This window comes from Schistocerca piceifrons, chromosome 1 (genome assembly GCF_021461385.2).
Source record: "Schistocerca piceifrons isolate TAMUIC-IGC-003096 chromosome 1, iqSchPice1.1, whole genome shotgun sequence".
Taxonomy (NCBI): Eukaryota; Metazoa; Arthropoda; class Insecta; order Orthoptera; family Acrididae; genus Schistocerca; species Schistocerca piceifrons.
Window position 1 is genome coordinate 598274606 of NC_060138.1, and position 21931 is coordinate 598296536.

Consider the following 21931-nt stretch of genomic DNA (forward strand, 5'->3'; position numbering starts at 1 on the left):
AACTCAGCCTCTGCTGTTTAGTAAACACTGTTCTCTGTTCATGTGGATGTCTCATGTACATTGTCTTCAGTGAAGTGTTATTACTCTACATACAGATCGTGTATTAGATATTCTACACCTGTCCATATCCTGAGATCGCACATTGGTGACCACAAGAACTCGTGACAACTACTTACAAGGTAAAATTCACCTCAATATGGTTATGACATTGCAACCTACAAGTAACCATTGACAGCAAAAATTCACAGGCCATTCCAATGATTTCTATTCTGGACAGTGCAGTGCTTCTCAGTCGATTCTTCCCCTGCCTTTAGACATCTAGTCCTGAACAATTAAAAGCAACAAATGATCTACTGTAGAACCTCATCATCATACTCTGCTTGTAGAAATACTACACAAAGATTGGATTGCAACATTTCAGTTGCACGGATGCATGTTCATTCATCACGGACAGTACATCTTCTGCACCAAACACAAATTCATTCGATCTGCCTTTGCTGCCACTGGTTGCCTGGATTTCAAACTGGGTATGGAAATTAACATTTGGTACAGACCACCCTCAAACACCACCTGTGATTGTGGACAATTTATTTCTAACTAAGATCAAGAACGTACATCGACCACAACTACGTCATTCACATTTTTGTTAAAAATGCTCACTGTCATGTGCCACAGCAACAGCCTTGGCATCCTTCCTTCCACACAGGAGCCGAGGCCAACTGACTTCACCTGATTGCTTCTAATTCTGACTCCACCATGTCTAGCTGGAGCGGCAGCCCTTGCACGTCAACAAACCCCCACCTCCCAGTGATTTGCTCCACATCCGTGCTGCCTGTGCAAGACATTTGCCATCTACGTTGTACCTCAGCCTGTGCAGAATTCTTCTGAGCATGCCACTCCCATGCCTGTGCAGAAAATCCCCATCTGTGTCATGCCAGGGCCTGGGCCGAATGGCATCAAAAATGCTATGCTTTCACCTGGACAGAACATTGTCAACTGCACCACACTCACTCAGTTGCCATACGCGGCTGACTCTACTGCATCCTGGCTGGGTCACTTCTGTTGGCATTATACAATGTATGTCCCCATCACAGATTGGCACAGTGACCTGCAACCCATCAAAACAAAAGACTTCAAGCTGTGCTGATACGTCGACTCACAACTGTCACTCAGTTTGTGATTACTCAGTAGTGTTTGCAACAGATTTATCTATTCGAGAAGACTATCCTAGTCACCTCAACATTCTGCATGGCTGAAAATCTTATCTCACTCCACTGACAATGACGGTTACCAGATTTCACATCTCCAATTGCACACATGAATGTGATCTTTTCACCGACTCGAACTCTGACGAGTGTTCTGTGAGGCTTCCAACTCCAACCATCCCATTCCCAATGAACCACTCTCTGGTGGATTTCACCTCTGACATCAATTCGCTACTGCTTGATGGTTCATAACAATGGAAGAACCTATAGCATTGCAACCACAAGAAGCTCCCAGCTCATCGATTACATTTCACAGATCCATGACCCAGACTCTATTTGTGTCTTTGTCTCACTGCCTCACATGGATATTCTCTAATAAGGACATCATAAAACCAACCTAGCAATTAACTTTTTATGCTAATTCCACCTCCCCTTGTTTGTACATCATGCTGCACTTCTGTACTTCATTACGGACTGCTGCATCCCAGAATCTTTTGCCCTGGCACCTCTGCCCCTACCTGGTATATCAACCACTCAAATAAACAACAGGAAGATGCAGTGTGCTCCTCAGCTTATGAGTTCTTGATGATTCACCAACATTATGTTGACTGCTGTGTGTCATCGGATGCACTCTGTATGGAGAACATGTTGATCCCGTGACATAATAACAACACATCCGCTGCCCTCACCACAGCGTGTGAGCAGCTCATGGTCTTGACACACAAACATCATGACAACGAGTGTGGCAGCACACAAGTGACCCCAGTTCTGCTGACTGATCATGTCTACCTGACATCCTACCATGTCCATTCCTCACTCCACCCGGCATCTGTACTGTCACTAATCCTGGACATAAAACGAAACAAACATGACAGTACACTGTGTTTTGGCATGCCCCTCCACATGGACAGCACACTGTCACCATATCTCTTCCACATGACTTACCAGAATGCAACTCAATCTCTTTCCATCCCTGATTTTCATGCAACTTCAATGACTTCACTCGCTACGTTCGTCTGGTTCCACATTCAATTACTGCACACCTACCACAAGTTGATGATGTTCTAAATCACCACATTAGGGATACATAGGAAGAACTGGATACAACATGATGCTGGTGCAACCACTGTCAGTTGCACTACTCAGCTCCAACTGTCGCTGACAACTTCAGTGCCCTTTCTCGACACAAGTTCAACACAACAATGCCGGACTCTATGACTGCTTCTCCACCTACAGTCAACTTCAACTACAACCCAACATGGATCAGTACCCAGCATTCCTGCCTCCTCTCAACCTCTATCCTGTCACAGACCATCTGCACACAGGCCGCACCCATCAAAGTTCACACTGGCTAATAAATCAGTGACTCACGTCAGTTGCACTGCCCTCTCAACATACACCACCACTTTGATCAGATCATAGTCTCTTTGGTACGTGTGGCCTCCACATGCCAACACCCTCACCACCGACACCCTACATCTCCACTCTTCAGTCACACCACTGCCATCCCATGTGGACCCATCAGATGTTTCCCATGTCAACCGCAGATACGCCACCTGTTTGCATTTGTATGACTCCTACTATGATTTCGAGAAGTGGCCTAGTTCTGCCTCACAGAAGTGCCAGCTACTATAAGGCTGGTCATGTGATTCTGTCGCTCCTACAAGAAATGGTCAAGCTGTGCCTGGTTCCTACTCCAGCCAAGACAAGGTTTGTCAGAAAAGATTCATACCTGCAAGAAATGGTCTAGCCCCATCTCCTTTCTGAGCCAGCAATGACGTGGCTGGTCAGGCAGACTTGACACACATGATGCCCAATGCCGACCAACCACCACTTCATCTTGTGGACCTTGGAGCCGCACGTTCATTTCTTCCCCCCTGCTCCACATTGCCGAGAGGGGGGGGGGGGGGGGGCTCTGAGACAGCTGTCATCCACATCATCATTGACCAGCAAGGGCAACTTTATGGACTCTCTCTGACTGTTTAGCGAGCACTGTTCCATGTTCAAGTGAAGATGTCTCGTGTACATTTTCATTAGTCTCAAACTGAACATTGTCACATGTACATTGTGTTCAATAAAGTGGTATTACTCTTTTTACAGATGGTGTACTCAATAGTCTATACTCCTCCATATCCCTAGATCCCATATATGATACATTGGTATAAGGCTGGCCTCTCTTGTGAGCAGGTAGGTCATATGTCATATGTTTGGCACCCAAATCATGGACAATGTTTCACAAAACTTTAAGACTTTTTTGTACCAATTGTGAAATCAATAATTATTTTGCATTGCTGGTAAAAGGTGCTTTTCATTTCCTAAACTGTTTTACATCTACACCTACACTCTGCAGACAACTGTTAAGTGCATGGCAGGTGTATGTCCCATTGTACCAGTTATTAAAGTATTCCTGTCCCATTCAAATTTGGAATGCAGGAAGAATGCTTGTTTAAATGCTTCCATGTGTGCAGTAATTAATCTAATCTTGTCCTCATGATCCCTATGGGAGCGATATATAGGGTCTTGTAGTATGTTCCTAGAGTTATAATTTAAAGACAGTTCTTGAAACTTTGTAAGTAGGCTTTCTCAGGATAGTTTATGTCTATCTTCAAGAATATGCTAGTTCAGTTTCTTCTGCAACTCTGTGATGCTCTCCCAGGAATCAAACCAACCTGTGAGAATTCATGCTGCCCTTCTCATTCAACAACATTAGCCCTATTTGGTACAGGTCACAGACACTTGAGCAATATTCTACAATGGGTCACATGAATAGATCATAAGCAATTTCCTTTGTAGACTGATTGCATTTTGCCAGCATTCTGTCAGTAAACTGAAGTCCACCACTTCATATCTCTACAAAGTGTTACACTCAGGAATTTGTATAAGTTAACCAACTCCTCCAATTGTGAAACATTGATATTACAGTCATAGGATATGAAAATATGTAATATTTTCGTTTTATGAAGAGCACATTTTCACATTTCTGAACATTTAAACAAAGTTGCCAGTCTTTGCACCACTTTGAAATCTTATCCAGATCTGACTGAACATTTGTGCAGTTTGTTTCAAGCTGCACTGAGGTTGCTATTAACATTGTACAAAAGCTAATTAGTCCTGAACTTACTTATACATCTGTTGATAAGTCTCCAAGATAGCTTACTGCATCCTACCTAATAAATTAAACTTCAATCCAGTCATAAATTTGATGCCCCTTATAGTCATACTTTTAATAATAAGTGTAGACGTGGTACAGAATCAAATGCTTTTTAGAAATCAAGAAATACTTGAATGCCATGCTCCAAAGTTTTCAGTATATCATGTGAGAAAAGTGCAAGTTGGGTTTCATATGCTCTGTGTTTTCAGAATCCATGCTGGGTGGCATGGAAGAGATCATTCTGTCCAGCATACCTTCTTATGTTTCAGCTCAGAATATGTTCTAAGGTTCTACAACAAATTTATACCAAGGTAATTGGATGGTAGTTTTGTGGATCATTACTGCTGCCCTCCATATAAAACACAGCTACAAATTCACTGTAGAATCTGATAGGAATTCCATTGGGCCCTGGAGTTTTGTTCAGTTTTAATGATTTCAGCTCTTTCTCACTACTACTGACAACAACAATTTTTTCACTCCTCTTTTCATTGTTCATCATCATCATCTTCACTTCAGTCTTTAGACCCTTTTTGTTTTGCTTCTTACCCGTTGTTTCCTCGGTCTTCTCCCATCTGAGAAAAATCTTCTTACCTGCAGTGGTAATCTTTCTCCACTCATTCTTGTTTCTCCAATTATTTTGTATTTTAGTCAGAATGTTAAATATGTTCAGTTCTTTCCTACTTTCAAAATTTCAAAATCTATTAGCCCTTGTGCATCTCTTTACTGCTCTTATAAACCTCATCTCTGCTGCTTGTATTCATGTAACCCACAATTCGCCTCCATAAACAAGCATTGGAACTATCATTGTTTTATAAAATTTCAATCTTGTTTCTTTGCTTATTTTATTTTTTAAACATCTGTTTATTGTTCCACATATATTCCCCAACTTTTCTAATCTCTTCTCTACATCTTCATCATACTCGTATGTGATGTCACAACCTAAATAGTCTAAATATTTGACCTGTTCTACTGTTCAATTGTTGATAACAATTTTTGTCCATACAGGATATTTCCCTTTCAAAGCCACTGATTTTGTTTTCTGTTTGTAAATTGTCAGATGGTAGTTTCCACAAACCTCAGCTAATAAATGTATTCCCCTTCATAGGTTGTCTTCATTATCCACCAGCAGTGTGGCATCTTCGGCATATAAAAGACAGTTCAAGTGGGAATTATTGTTAATTTTAAACCCCCCATTAAAAATTTCCTTCCATTTCTGAATTGCATTATCTGAATAAGTGTTAAGAAGTGTGGCTGAAATGCTGCATCCTAGACTTACTCCTTTGTTTGTGGCTATAGGCCATGTTAAAGTGCCATTTTTGTCCAAAATTAGAATCCTGTATTTTACAGACTTTTTGACAGATTATTAGGTGTTTTGATCACCTTCTTTTCCTCATAATTCTCCACAGTTTCTTTCTATCAACATTATCAAATGCCTTAATAAAATCAATGAATGCTAAATACATTTACCTGTTATAATCTCCCTGGTTTTGGATCATTTGTGAAATCAGGGCAGTAAACCTTAAAAGAAAATCAGGCAGATTGGAAGGCCACAAAGTGGCAGTCCCGTTATCCAACTATACTTGCATAGCTCTTGTAAGGTTGCCAGGTGAATTTTCTTAATTACTACTACTATCCAAAACGGCCTCAGATCGAGGCCTTTTCAGTGGCACGAGGATTAAATTGGGGCCCCCTCTGGATTTTCCTTTGTGAAGGAATGTTTGAAAACAGAGTTAAGCATTTGCGCTTTTGCTTTCCTGCCCTCACTTTCAGTTCTTGTCTCATCTGTGACTAACTGGACACAAATGTTGGAGCCACAACAGCTTTTACAAATGACAAATTTCTTTGGTTTTTGTGAAAGATCATTTGACAGTATTCTGCTATGGTAGTCACTGAAGGCTTCATGCATTGCTGTCTTGACAGCCAAGCATATTTCCTTTAGCCCTATAGCTTGTTTTATGCCTATTATGAAGTAGTCTCTGTTTTTTAGAAATTTATTTCAGTGGCTGTATACCATGGAGGGTCCCCCACATACAAACTGTTCTGCTCTGTAAATACGCTATGTGATCAAAAGTATCTGGACACCCCAAAAACATACATTTTTCATATTATGTGCATTGTGCTGCCACCTACTGCCAGGTACTCCATATCAGTGACCTCAGTAGTCATTAGACATCATGAGAGAGCAGAATGGGGCACTCTGCGGAACTCACGGACTTTGAATGTGATTAGGTGGTTGGGTGTCATTTGTGTCATGCATCTGTATGTGAGATTTCCACACTCCTAAACATCCCTAGGTCCACTGTTTCTGATCTGATAGTGAAGTGGAAACATGAAGGGACATGTAAAGCATAAAAGTGTATGGGCCGACCTCGTCTGTTGACTGACAGAGACCGCCGACAGTTGAAGAGGGTCATAATGTGTGATAAGCAGACATCTATCCAGACCATCATACAGGAATTCCAAACTGCATCAGGATCCACTGCAAGTACTACGACAGTTAGGCGGGAGGTGAGAAAACTTGGATTTCATGGTCAAGCGGCTGCTCATAACCTACACATCGTGCTGATAAATGCCAAATGATGCCTCACTTGGTGTAGGGAGTGTAAACATTGGATGATTGAACAGTGGAAAAACGTTGTTTGGAGTGATGAATCACAGTATACAATGTGGCAATCCGATGGCAAGATGTGGGTATGACAAATGCTGGGTGGACATTATCTGCCAGCATGCATACTGTCAACAGTAAAATTTGGAGGCTGTGGTGTTATGGTGTGGTCATGTTTTTTGTGGAGGGGGCTTGCACTCCTTACTGTTTTGTGTGGTACTATCACAGCACAGGCCTACATTGATGGTTTAAGCACCTTCTTGCTTCCCACTGTTGAAGAGCATTTCAGGAATGGCAATTGCATCTTTCAACGTGATCGAGTGGTTACACAACAATAACATCCCTGTAATGGACTGGCCTGCACAGAGTCCTGACCTGAATCCTATAGAACACCTTTGGGATGTTTTGGAATGCTGACTTCATGCCAGGCCTCACCGGCTGACTTCGATACCTCTCCTCAGTGCAGCACTCTGTGAAGAATGGGGTGCCAATCCCCAAGAAACCTACCAGAATGTGATTGAACATATGCTTGCAAGAGTTGAAGCTGTCATCAAGGCTAAGGGTGAATTCCAGCATTACCGATGAAGGGTGCCACAATCTTGTAAGTTATTTTCAGCCAGGTGTCCAGATACTTTTAATCACATAGTGTATGTATCCAGTGCATGGTCAACTATGGTATTTTTTTAAACTTGATGCATAGTTCCTCTACATGCCTCTGTCCTGTGCTAAAAGTTTCAAATTCCTCACTGAGATGTGGAACTATTGCTTTTGTGTCTAGCTTGTTGATGACGTATATCATTATGCTTGTTTCAGTTGCCAGTTGTACTTTGGTTATCTTTGTTGCCACAACTGCCTGATGATCAGTGTTACCAATTCAAGTTGCCCTACAAGATTCTGGCACATTCTTAATTAGTTACAGATTGACAGGTATTGATATACATTAATAGTATTCAGTGACTTATGGTTCCCTTCATTTGTTCAAAAGAAGATTGAAAGGTTTGAGGAAATTAAAGTTTCCAGAGATTAAATTTGAAATTTGATTAGGACCCTGGTCAAGGCATATGCAAAGAAGGTATTTTAAATGCTAGCAAAGATGAACTACACATTCCTGGCAAATCAAAAGTGTGTGTGTGTTTGTAGGTGTGTGTGTGTGTTCAAGCAGCATAATTGCTTATACTCAATCTAAAGAACTGCTATCAACACTGATAAGAGTAATATCACTCTTCCTCCAAATTCTGAGTGCTTTTGATTTCAGCAGGTACTATATGTGAACCTTTTTTTTGTGTTTACTAGTACTAAGATATCAAAAAATTATGCAAATAATGTTAATTGTTTATATGCATTACAGACAACTCCTAATTTTTTTAGCCTTAACATAGTGATTCTATAATAAACCTGTGTTTGGATATAAAAAATTAAATTGATCTTTGAGTCTTTGATAGTGATTGTTGACAGCTTGGACTGTTTAGTGTAACATGATATTAATGTTAGTTGTTTATAGGATTGAAGTGCTCTTTTGGGGACTAAGAGATTTGAAACGAGTTCATCTCATGACTGTGGATAAACCAAGGGTGGATATTGAATGTGCTGGACACATTCTCTACTCTTCTGTAATACAAAATGCAAGAAAGAATCCAAATTTCAGTACTCCTGTCAAATTTCTTGAACTGGTATGTACAATAAAACTTTGGAATTTTATTTAATCTTTCTGCAAGGCACAAACAATGTGTTGTTTAAGCAGTAGTTGTCAGAAAACATGTAAGGCATTCAGAAATAGGTGCAGTAGCCAATTTTTAAATCTAGTGTGAACTTTGAGCAATATTTATTACTTGAACAAAAAGCAAAATGTGGTGAAAGTCAATTTTTCACCTCTAGGTGACTGAATGGTGATGCACAGACGCATAAATATAATAGTTCAAATTGATGTATTATGTTTTGAACTTATACTGCATTTCTGTTACAAATATACACTTTCTCTTTTTCGCATGCAAACTTTGTGGACGTCTGGAGCAGGAGGGAGGGTGGGGGGGGGGGGGGGCTAGATATATGGAGCAAGTAGGAATAAGGAAGTAATTGGCAGCAGGAGGGACAGGGATGGTAGGAGGCTATTGTTATCTGTGGTGAAATAAGGCTTAATTTTGATAATAATCACAAACAGAGAGAGAGAGAGAGAAATAGGAGATGAAAAGCAAATTACTTTGTTAATACAAGGGAGTAACGATATGGAAAACAACAAGGAAGGATGTGGTTGCTACTTTCTTTTCCTCCCCCATTTTATCTCTTTCTTTGTGTTATGGTTGATACTATCAATAAGCCTATAGTTAAATATGGACAGTGAGTGCCATGTATTTCACTCTCCTTTGCCACCATATAGTTTTGTTTTGTATCCTCACCTCTCTTCGTACATCTTTCACCAGCATTTTCAATTATTTCTTGGACATATTAAAATCTTTGTCTTGTCCTACAGCTTTTACTTCCTTAAGAATGCTGGAGGTTATTCAATGATGTCTCTCCTTTCTTTGCTGACTCTGCAGTGACTCTCCTCATTCCTTTCTTACCACTTCACCCACTTTTCAAGATTCTTCTATAGTGCCACATTTCAATCACTTCAGTCCTATTCTTCTCTGGTTTTCCACAGTTCATGACTCATTACCATACAATGCTGTGGTCCAAAAATATTTTCAGAAATTTCTTCCTCATATTAGAGCTGATATTTGATATTAGAAGACTTTGTTTTGCCAGGAATGCCCTCTTTACCTGTGCTAGTGTACGTTTTATGCTCTCCTTGCTTCATCTGTCTTTAATTATTTTGCTTTCGAGGTAACAGAATTCCTTCACTTTGCCTACTTGATAGTCCCAAGTTTATCACTCATCTCATTCTGGTTACTGCTTACCACTTTGGGTTACTCTTAATCAATATGTGTATTTATTAGACAGTTCATCCCACTTGGCAGGTCCTGCAATCCTCCCCCATTTCACTGATGAGAGCAATGTCATCAACAAATCTTATCATTAATATCTTTTTACCCTTAATTTTAATCCTTTGCCTAAATCTTTCTTTTATTTCCTTCATTACTTTTTGATGTGTAGATTGAACAGTCTTACACCCTTTCTAATGTGAGCAATTCATTCTTGGTCTTCCATTCCTATTTTCCCCCCTCTGTTCTTGTACATATTTCATATTTCCCATATTTCCCTATAGCTTACACCATTTTTCTGAGAATTTTGAACATATTGTACCATTTTACATTGTTGGATGCTTTTTATATCGTGGCAGACCTCACGAATGTGTGAAATAAATGGTTGTAGCTCCATCATAAGCTTTTTTTATTTCTTATGGTGACTACTTTTGGACACCTGTGTTCATTTTCAAACCATCTATAAAGAAAATTACAGTTAACATGACAATTTTATATGAATGAGGCACAGATTTGCAACACAGTTACAGTACACTAATATACATGAAAAAAAACCAATCACCAAGTGGCTGCAGGAGAACACATATGCAAAGAAAGCCCTTACCCATGCATACCCCGGAATCAACAGCTTTTCCCTCCAGCAGATGGGCCAAAGGGGAAGGAAGAGGGGTGAAGGAGAAGGAACTGGAGAGGTCTAAGAAAAATGGGTAGAGGGTGGAAAAGTCACCCAGAAGCCCAGGTCAGGGGAGACCCACCAGACAAGAAGAGGAGGAAAGACTCTCATTCAGTCTGGTGGTCTCCCCTGACATGGGGCTCTGTGTGACTTTTGTCGCTAAACATTTTGTCTTTGATGCAAGCCGCTGTCAGCAGCTTCTAGAGTTTTACCTGGGGTAAATTGGCAGCCCTGTAGGTTGCGCACTGTTGGAGGGTCACCAAGGCTGGTGTGGGCTACTAGTTTTACATTGCCCATGCCGCGCTAGAACTCTGTCAAGGCCGCTGATGTCACTGCGTGGCGTGCTATTTAAAGTCGAATTCTGGGAGAATGTTTCATTCTGCAGCCACACGAGCAGCCGCACTGATGTTTTGTTGACGTTATCATTGTCAGCGTTTGCGTCCGAGTGTGTTTAAGGCTTGTAAGAGTATTAATATCATTCCCAACAATACTGGTGAGGTCCAGATTTTGTTGGGGGCTCATAGGTGGATGGGATTTGTTGCAAGGTTTTCTTTGACGAGTACAGTTCAAGTTGTAGGTAATGGGTGGATTACTATTGCTTTGGTTCGTTCTTCTAACACAATCAATACCTTCACTGCGCGATAACAACAGTGAAGTCACTGATGACAGTGCCACTAAAGCAGAGTTATTAAACACGATTTTCTGAAACTCCTTCACCAAAGAAGATGAAGTAAATATTCCTGAACTCCAATCAAGAACAACTGTCAAGATGAGAAACATAGAAGTAGATATCCTCGGTGTAACAAAGCAGCTTAAATCACTTATAAAGGCAAGGCCTCCGGTCCAGATAGTATACCAGTCAGATTCCTCTCAGAGTATGCTGATAAAATAGCTCCATATTTAGCAATTATATACAACCACTCGCTCACAGAAAGATCCATACCTAAAGACTGGGAAATCGCTCAAGTCACACCAATACCCAAAAATGGAAGTAGGAGTAATCTGCTGAATTGCAGGCCTATATCACTAATATCGATTTGCAGTAGGTTTTTCGAACATATACTGTACTTGAACATTATGAAGTACCTCAAAAGAAATGATTTATTGACGCATATTCAGCATGGATTCAGAAAATATTATTCTTGTGAAACACAACCAGCTCATTATACTCATGAAGTAATGAGTGCTATTGACAAGGGATGTCAAATTGACTCCATATTTTTAGATTTCCAGAAGGCTTTTGACACTGTTCCTCACAAGCGTCTTCTAACCAAACTGCGTCCCTACGGAGTGTCTCCTTAGTTGTGCAACTGGATTCATGATTACTGTCAGAAAGGTCACAATTCGTAGTAATAGATGGAAAGTCATCGGGTAAAACAGAAGTAATATCCGGCATTCCCCAAGGATGTGTTATAGGCCCTCTATTGTTCCTGATCTATATTAATGACATAGGAGACAATCTGACTAGCTGTCTTAGACTGCAGATGATGCTGTTATTTACTGTCTTGTAAAGTCATCAGATGATCAAAACAACTTGCAAAATGATTTAGATAAGATATCTGTATGGTGCAAAAAGTGGCAATTAACCCTGAATAAAGTAAAGTGTGAAGTTATTCACATGAGTACTAAAAGAAATCAGCTAAATTTTGATTATGCAATAAGTCACACAAATCTGAAGGCTGTAAATTCAGCTAAATACTTACTTACTTACTCACTGGTCATACCAGACTCGAGAGTCCATTACCACAGCAACATATTTTCACCATCTGTCCCTGTCTTGGGCTATTCCTTCCATTCACCTTCAATACCTAGGCTCCTCAAATCAGCCTTCACATTGTCCTCCCATCTATGCCTCAGACTCCCCACAGGATGTTTTCCTTCTAGGTGCCCTACCAGTACTCTGTGTGCTGCCCTGCCCTCATCCATTCGAGCTACGTGACCCACCCATCACAGCCTACGTGACTTAATAATACTGATTATGTCAGGGCTTGAATAGAGTTCGTGAACCTCTTCGTTATGCAGTTTTTGCCACTCTCCGCTAATGTCATCCCTTTTTGCTCCGAAAATTTTCCTCAAAATTTTGTTTTCAAATACTCAAAACGGCTTTTCATTTCGCACAGTGAGAGACCAAGTCTCACACCCATACAGCATAACTGGTAGAATAATACTTTTGTATATTCTAATCTTTAAATCCCTAGACAATATCTGTGATGAAAGTAATCTATTCAGTGAGAAGTAGCATGAATTTCCCGCCCATAATCTCTTCTTCAGTTTGGATTCAATCTCATTTCTTGAAGTGATGTCCACGCCTGAATACTTAAATGTGTTCACTTTTTCAAACTGCATGTCTCCTACTTCTAACATTTCCTGATCTACTGCTGTTGGCATTCTAGTAGTAACAAAGTATTTAGTTTTGTCTTCACTTATCCTTAGACCTACATCTTCACTAGCTGTGATTAACACATTCGCATTTGCTGTTACAGATTCTTTCCTATCGCTAATGATGTTTAGATCATCTCCATACCCTAATATCTTAATATTTCCATTTAACTCCACACCCTCTGAATTATCTGCTGCCATTCGTCCAATATATTCTAGGACTAAATTAAAAAGTAGTGGAGACAGGGCATCTCCCTGCTTAAGTCCGTTCTTTATTACAAATTCTTCTGACTCCAATTTCCTCATGCTTACTCTACCTTTTGTGTTTTTCAAACTCGCTTCTATAATTCTAACATACTTCTTTGGTATTCCAAGTTCCAAAAGAATTTTCAATACTGAATCATATGCTTTTGTAAAATCTATGAAAAGATTATGAACTGGTTTATTGTATTCCCATTTCTTTTCCAAAATTTGATGCAGGGTGAATATTTGGTCTATAGTTGATCTGTTCCTCCAAAAGCCAGCTTGGTAATCCCCCACAATTTCATCTGCATATGGTGTAAGCCTGCTTAGCAGAATATTCGAGAAAATTTTGGAACATACTGGTAATAGCAATATCCCTCTATAATTACTACAATCCATTTTGTCACCTTTCTTAAAAATTGGGATCAGAATCGACTCCTGCCACTCTTCAGGTATCATCTCTGAGTTCCATACTTTGGTTACAACTTTGTGAACTACTTCCACCAATTTCTGTCCCCCATTTTTAACTAATTCTGCAGTTATGCAATCTGATCCTGGTGCTTTATGGTTTTTCTATTTGTTGATTGCATCTCTTACTTCCTTTAATGTTGGCTCAGGTATCTGGGGTTCTGCTGTATGTATTTCGTACACCTGCTCATTTCCTGCTTCCTGGTGTACATTTAATAGATGCTCAAAATACACCCTCCATTTACTTAATATAGCACTGGGGTCTGTCAGTATTCCCCCAGCATCCCCTCGAAGTGCATTTGTCCTAGCCTTGAAGCCCTTCCTATACCCATTTATGTCTAGGTAAAGTTCCCTAATGTTTTTTGTTTTACTGTTTGTTTCCATTTTTGTAATTTGGTTGTTCAAATAATCCCTCTTCTTTGCCTGTAGCCTACAACCAACTTCCCTTCTCGAGTTCAAGAACTCGTCTCGTTTTCTATCTCCCATTCTATCCCAATCTAATGGCACTTTTCTCCTTTACCAATTTCTTGCATTTCTCATCAAACCACAGTTTCCTCCTGTTCTTCTTAATTGTACCTATTGTGACCTTTGCAGCCTCTTTGATATTATTCCTCACAGTGATCCACTGTTTATTTACATCCTCGTCTTGATCTTTGTGTGTCCTGAGAGCATCAAACCTATTTGCAATTTCTATCATGTACCTTCTTCTAAAGTTTTCATCATTTAGCTTGTCAGTGTCGAACCTAACAAGTTCGGCATTGTGACACCTTGATGTTGCTGTAGATAGCTGTTGGTGAACTTTGGCAACTCCAAGAAAATGATCAGAATCGCAGTCTGCTCCCCTGAAAGTCCTAACATTTTCGATACTAGAATGCCATCTCCGATCTACAAGAACATGATCAATTTGGTTTCGGGTGTGTCCATCCGGAGCGACCCAAGTTGCTTTATGAATGTCCTTCCTTTTGAAATATGTGCTCTCAACAATCATGTCTTTTGAAACAGCAAAATTAATCACCCTTGTGCCATTATCATTCGAAATATTATGCAAGCTTTCTTTCTCAACTGTAGGCTAAATACTTAGGGATTACAGTTACAAATAACCTAAATTGGAACGATCACATAGATAATATTGTGGGTAGAGCAAACCAAAGACTGTGATTCATTGGCAGAACACTTACAAGGTGCAACAGGTCTACTACAGAGACTGCTTACACTACACTTGTCCGCCCTATTCTGGAGTATTGCTGTGCGGTGTGGGATCCGCATCAGGTGGGACTGACGGATGACATCGAAAAAGTACAAAGAAGGGCAGCTAGTTTTGTATTATCACGAAATAGGGGAGGTAGTGTCACAGACATGATATGTGAACTGGAGTGGCAATCATTAAAAAGTTTTTCATTGTGATGGGAACTTCTCATGAAATTTCAATCACCAGTTTTCTCCTCCGATCTCAAAAACATTCTGTTGCCACCCACCTACATAGGGAGAAATGATCATTGTGATAAAATGAGAGAAATCAGGGCTCACACAGAAAAAATTAAGTGCTTGTTTTTCCTGCGTGCCGTTCAAGAGCAGAACGGTAGAGAGACAGCTTGTCAGGTGGTTCATTGAACCCTCTGCCAGGCACTTTATTGTGAATTGTGGAGTAATCACGTAGATGTAGATGTGGTGCCTGCTGCACTTTTTAATTTTGGGTTGTTGTAACTTTTTAGAGTCTGGACTTGAATTATGTGTAATGCATAACAGTATAACTAATGGGGACAGCTCATACAACTGCAGCATGTTCTGCAGGTGATGTAATGTCATGATTTAACACATAACAGTTTGGTGTAATTCAACCCACTGGAGACCAATGAGTGGTCTTAGCAAAATAATTTTTGGAATTTTAGAGTTTTGCAGTCTATATTAAGTTAATAAAAAGAAAAAGAATGTATTGTTTGTCATTAAACATTTTATCTTCAAAGTGCACTGCTGTCAGCTGCCTCTAGAGTTTTACCTGGTAAACACTGGTGTCTCTGCACACGAGTTCTCTAATGTCCATCCTATGTGGTGTATTTTACTGTGGCTGGGTCAGCCATTGTACTGCTTTGATCACTGCAGGGGCACTTTTTGTACATGGGCTACTGCCAGTATTTGTCACACTTACAGTGCGTCATGTAACTAGTAAGGCATCTTGTAAAACTAAACCATAACACATTTTTATATGTTACATGTATATTAGTGTACTATAATTGTATTGCAGATATGTGCCTTGTTTCTATAAAACTGTCACATCAGCTATAATTTTTTATAGTATAGTTTGAAAGTGGACACAAATGTCTGAAACTAGTCATCGACAAGAAATACAAAAAGATGCTTCTCAATACAACTGTTTATTTCAGTTACAAGACAAGTTGTGGACATATTTTCCACTTGCACCATGCTGCAAGTTCATATATAAATGTGTCTTTATTTTTCTTAAATCTTGGTTCCAGCATCAAGAACAATGTCAAAAGTGCCTTTCTGGTGCCTTTACCTTTTCAAAGCCAAAATAATCATCACTGAAGAGGTTCTCAATTTTCCTTTCCATTCTTCTGCATTCTATGCATCTGTAACTTGGATAAATTAGATGTTAAGCTGATAGTGGGATAATTCTTGCACTGTTCTGCCCTTGTTATCTTTGGGGTTGTGTAACTGGAATATTGTTTGGTTGCCACTTCTCCCAGTTACTGTAAATATTGTGATGGAATGTTATCTTTTCTGCCTCATTTAATCTCAAGTCTTCCAAAGCTTCATTAAGCTCTTATTCTAATAATGGATCTCTTATGTCTTTTGTATTGACTCCTATCTCTTTTACTGTCACATCATTAGACAGTTCCTCCCCCTCAGGTCTTCAGTATACTCATTCCACATATCCACACTCTCCTCTGTGTTTTTCCCCTTGCACACTTCTTAATGTTGACACCTCCAGTTTCAGTTCCACCAAACATTGTTTTAACTTTTCTACATGCTTTATTAGTCCTCCAGATGGCCATTTCTTTATCAATTAATTTACATTTTTCTTGTAGCCATATCATCTTAGCTTCCCTGCATTTCCTAATTATTTCATTCCTAAGTAATATCTATTGTTGTATTTCTGTATTTCCCTGACCATCCAAATATACCTCCTTCCTTTGTGAATTTTGAAAAGTTTAATCTTTCTCCTCTCTTATTCCTACTACTAATCCCATATTCTCTCATAACTGTGCCTTCTCTTCCTTTCCCTACTACCATTTTCCAGTTCCCATTGATCACTAGATTACTATCTCACTTTACACACTGTGTTATCCATTTACTAGCCTCTTATACTTTCTGTATTTCTTCATCTTCTGCCTGTGACATCAACATGTAACCTCATATATGAGGGTCATTTGGAAAGTGACATTTTGTTGTGACACATGAGAGCACCCCCCTACCATCACCACTGACCTTAGTACTCGTCCACTTCTGTTTGGCAGCAGCTATGATCCAATACAATTGCTTACTGTTAGTTGAATGATTTTAAAATGTTTGACAAAATTGATGATCCCATCAAATGTGAGGTGAGAAGTGTCATCCACTTTTTAAATGTGCAAAAGTCTGACCCAACGAAATTTATATACAGATAACCGAGATTTATGGCGGTGTGATGAACAAAGCATCAGTTCAGAAGTGGTGTATCATGTTTAATGATGGACAGAAGAATGTTCACAATGAAGATTGCTTGGGCCAGCCCTCAGTGGTGATCAATGGACTCACAGCAAGGACTGAAACAAAAATCCAATTAGTGGACTACAATCGTTCTTTCCAGACATTTCAAGGCAATGTTTTAAGACATTGTTAGTGCAGATCTGGTTTATAAACAAGTGTATGCCTAGTGGGTCCCTCAAATTTTGTCAGATGAACACAAAACCAAACAAATGGCACCTGCATTGACATCTCTCAGTCATTATGAAAAGGATAGTGATGAATTTTTGAATCACATTGTCACTAATAACGAGACTTGGATTTCACACCAGAGATAAAGGGCCCTTCAATGGACTGACATCATTTGCAATCCTTAATAAACCCAAAAGAGATCATAAGGGTCTCCTTTATGGACTATGTGCCTAGAGGTGAGACCATAAAGGCAACAATTTACTGTCAGACACTTTAACGACTTCACCACACCATTAAAAACAAGCGGCTGGAACACTAACCAGTGGAGTTATCCCATGACAGTGGATGTCCATGTGATTATCACTTATTCCCCAAATTGAAAGACCTTTTGAGTGGACAATGCCAGTTTGTCAGTGATTCAACAACTTGATGGCAACTGAGTAAGCAGAAAGTATAGAAAAACTAGTTAAATGGTACAGGTATCTAAATTTGAATGGTGACAACATAGTAAAGTAGCTTGGGTATCAAACTGTAGATAAAATACAGTTTATTTAATTATATCAAATAAAAATCTCCATAGAAAAATATGTTCTTTACTTTCCGAATGACCCTTGTACTTTCGGTATTTCTTCATGATCTGCTTGTGACATCAAAACGTATACCTTTACTATTGTTGTTGGTGTTGGTTTGCTGCCAGTTCTAATGAGAACAACCCTAATACTGGACTGTTAACAGCTACTCACACACTGCCCTACCTCCACACTCCAGTTTTACCATTTTCTGCTGTTGTTGATATTTTCCAATATTGATCTAAACAGAATAACTGCTTGTATCCAGCCAGTATTGACATGGCTTGGCCTTTCATTGTTATTATGATAATAATAATAATTATTATTATCTGTTGCATCTTCCCCTACCCCACACAACAATACTGTCTGCAAGTGAAGGATTGACTTGATTTTTTTCTCTTTTTTTGCTTTTGGTTTTTTCTCATTACTGTTGTGCTATATTCAAACAGTTAAATATTATTATTATAATTATAAATTTCTTGTCATAATCTTCAGTTACTGAAGTTATATATCAGAATGTAGATTAACTGTGATATTGTACAGTAAAAGATGTTGAATATATGTTAAACTTTATCTGAGACCTTCAGTAAATTCTTTTCCTACTTTTCAGGAACTACCAGAGCAAGAACTCTACCGTCCACCCCTAACAATCCGTGCAGTAGACTGCAGAAGTTTTGGACGGTACACTCTAGTTGGCACTCACATGATTAACTCCATACATAAATACATGTATGTGCCAATGACAAAGCGTGAGAGAGAAGCAGAGGAGCGTAAAAAATCACTGCAACAACTGCAGAGTAAGGTTACCTCATTAACAGGTTAGGTTTACTTACCAGTTTAAGTTTCGTAGATCAGAGTAGGACATAGCAGTGGTCCACAATAGCTTGAGATTTCTCCCTTCCACTGCTTATGGAGGAAGCATTTTGCTATTTAGAGCAAGTGCATTGGATTTAGTGATGCACAGTTAGTGCTAAATTAATCCACAATTAGAAAACTGTGTATTTCGTGCATGGCACCAGTAGACTACAGGTTAGTGCCAGAATGTATCACTCTATGCTTTTTGAGTATTTTAAGAAGTTCTTCTCATAAGTTTATAAAGGAGACTCATGGGTTGTAACGTGAATGTAGAGTTTTTACATTTTTTGATAAATTCAATTCCTATTACATATAAGAGCAAAAAGAAAATTATGTGTTTTAAATGATAAGGGGTGTCAACAGTAGAATATAAACTGTAGTGTAAACAAATACAACCACTCACTATGGCAAGAAAGTATTGACCACGTAAATGGTATGAGTCCATAAACATGAAGCTGAACAATGTAACTCATATTTCACCAGCAATACCTTTAGTGTCTGCCGTGTACTGTCCTGCAGCCATTAGATGTTACATCTCTAGTGATTAGTAGTTCATCCACAAATATGCTGAAAGCCACAGACACTAGCACTCTAAACCTGGCCCCACAGACAAATCTATCCAAATATTCCTAATTCATACCTATTAATCAACCCCAAAGTGGCATCATCTCACTTTCCATTACCTAACACCACTGCAGACAGAACAGCTGCACCATGTCCTGTGCCACACATTTGAATATATTTCATCATGCCTTGAAATGAGGAATATTTCTTCAGAAGCCATTCTTCAGCTCACAGAGTGATACAATTCCATTCATTCAGCCTGTAAAAAATAATAAACTTTTTTTTCCACTGCTTCACCCCCTATCTTCTCAGTTATATTCATTTAAAGTTCTATATGTAAATTTGTCCCATGTACACATGCAGGAAGATCCTACTCCACTTCTGTTGTATAACTTACCAGACGCAAGGTCTCCTTCTTTTGTGCCCATCCCTTCCCACATACCATATTTACTCGAATCTAAGCCACACTTGAATCTAAGCCGCACCTGAAAAATGAGACTTGAAATAAAGGAAAAAAAATTTCCCGAATCTAAGCAGCACCTGAAATTTGTGACTCAAAATTCAAGGGGAGAGCAAAGTTTTAGGCCGCACCTCCAAATCGAAACAAAGTTGGTCCATTGTAATATGAGACATGATTTACGTCGAATGAATGACAATACAGTGACAGTAGTTTGGTTCGAGTCGTAAGCTTAGCAGTTAAGCTTTACCAGGTAGCCATTGCTATGCGTCAGGCGCTCCGTCCGTATTTATACGAGTACCCTTCCTTTTTCACATGCTCTGTCTGGTTTGATCGATTGCTTATTTTGCTTTGATCTGGTAAGTGCCGTTTTTTTTGTTATAGGTGTTTACGTCACACTAAGCTGAAAATGCATTACTGTGCTGTGTCTGATAGTGCATGTTTATGGCCTGTTGCTGCTCGTGGCACAGCTTGCTTTTGTGCGCGCTACCGCCGCTTACAATTACAAAAAAAAAAAAAAAAAAAAAAAAAAAAAAAAAAAGGATAGGAATCATCTCATTAGTGAAACAATGGCAAGAGACTGCTATTTGTTGTTACTTACACTGCTGCTTTCTTTGATGATGATCAACAAGAACCAAATAATAGACTGTGTATGAAAGAATCATGAAAGAAGGTTGTATACATGGAAAAATCCTGGAGATACTAGAAGGTATCAGATAGATTACATAATGGTAAGACAGAGATTTAGGAACCAGGTTTTAAATTATCAGACATTTCCAGGGGCAGATGTGGACTCTGACCGCAATCTATTGGTTATGACCTGTAGATTAAAACTGAAGAAACTGTAAAAAGGTGGAAATTTAAGGAGATGGGACCTAGATAAACTGACTAAACCAGAGGTTGTACAGAGTATCAGCGAGAGCATAATGGAACAATTGACAGCAATGGGGGAAAGAAATACAGTATAAGAAGAATGGGCAGCTTTGAGGGATGAAGTAGTGAAGGCAGCAGAGGATCAAGTAGGTAAAAAGATGAGGGCTAGTAGAAATCCTTGGGTAACAGAAGAAATATTGAATTTAATTGATGAAAGGAGAAAATATAAAAATGCAGTAAATGCAGCAGGCAAAATGGAATACAAACGTCTCAAAAATGAGATCGACAGGAAGTGTAAAATGGCTAAGCAGGGATGGCTAGAGGACAAATGTAAGGATGTAGAGGCTTATCTCACTAGGGGTAAGATAGATACTGCCTACAGGAAAATTAAAGAGACCTTTGGAGATAAGAGAACCACTTGCATGAACATCAAGAGCTCAGATGGAAACCCAGTTCTAAGCAAAGAAGGGAAAGCAGAAAGGTGGAAGGAGTATATAGAGGGTCTATACAAGGGCGATGTACTTGAGGACAATATTATGGAAATGGAAGAGGATGTAGATGAAGATGAAATGGGAGATACGATACTGCGTGAAGAGTTTGACAGAGCACTGAAAGACCTGAGTCGAAACAAGGCCCCAGGAGTAAACAACATTGCATTAGAACTACTGACGGCCTTGGGAGAGCCAGTCCTGACAAAACTCTACCATCTGGTGAGCAAGATGTATGAGACAGGCGAAATACCCTCAGACTTCAAGAAGAATATAATAATTCCAATCCCAAATAAAGCAGGTGTTGACAGATGTGAAAATTACCGAACTATCAGTTTAATAAGTCACAGCTGTAAAATACGAACACGAATTCTTTACAGATGAATGGAAAAACTAGTAGAAGCCAACCTCGGGGAAGATCAGTTTGGATTCCATAGAAATATTGGAACATGTGAGGCAATACTGACCTTACAACTTATCTTAGAAGAAAGAGTAAGGAAAGGCAAACCTACTTTTCCAGCATTTGTAGACTTAGAGAAAGATTTTGACAATGTTGGCTGGACTACTCTCTTTCAAATTCTAAAGGTGGCAGGGGTAAAATACAGGG

The 21931-nt window shown here is 39.3% G+C and overlaps 1 protein-coding gene across 1 annotated transcript in view; it reads left to right on the forward strand.

Annotated features, from left to right (window-relative positions):
- LOC124755559 (otoferlin-like) overlaps positions 1-21931 on the forward strand; it is a 461140-nt gene that overhangs the window by 302090 nt on the left and 137119 nt on the right. Inside the window, exons 23-24 of the mRNA XM_047249045.1 lie at positions 8463-8631; positions 18698-18884. Coding sequence (XP_047105001.1) covers positions 8463-8631; positions 18698-18884 — 356 coding nt within the window. The remainder of the gene's footprint in view (positions 1-8462; positions 8632-18697; positions 18885-21931) is intronic.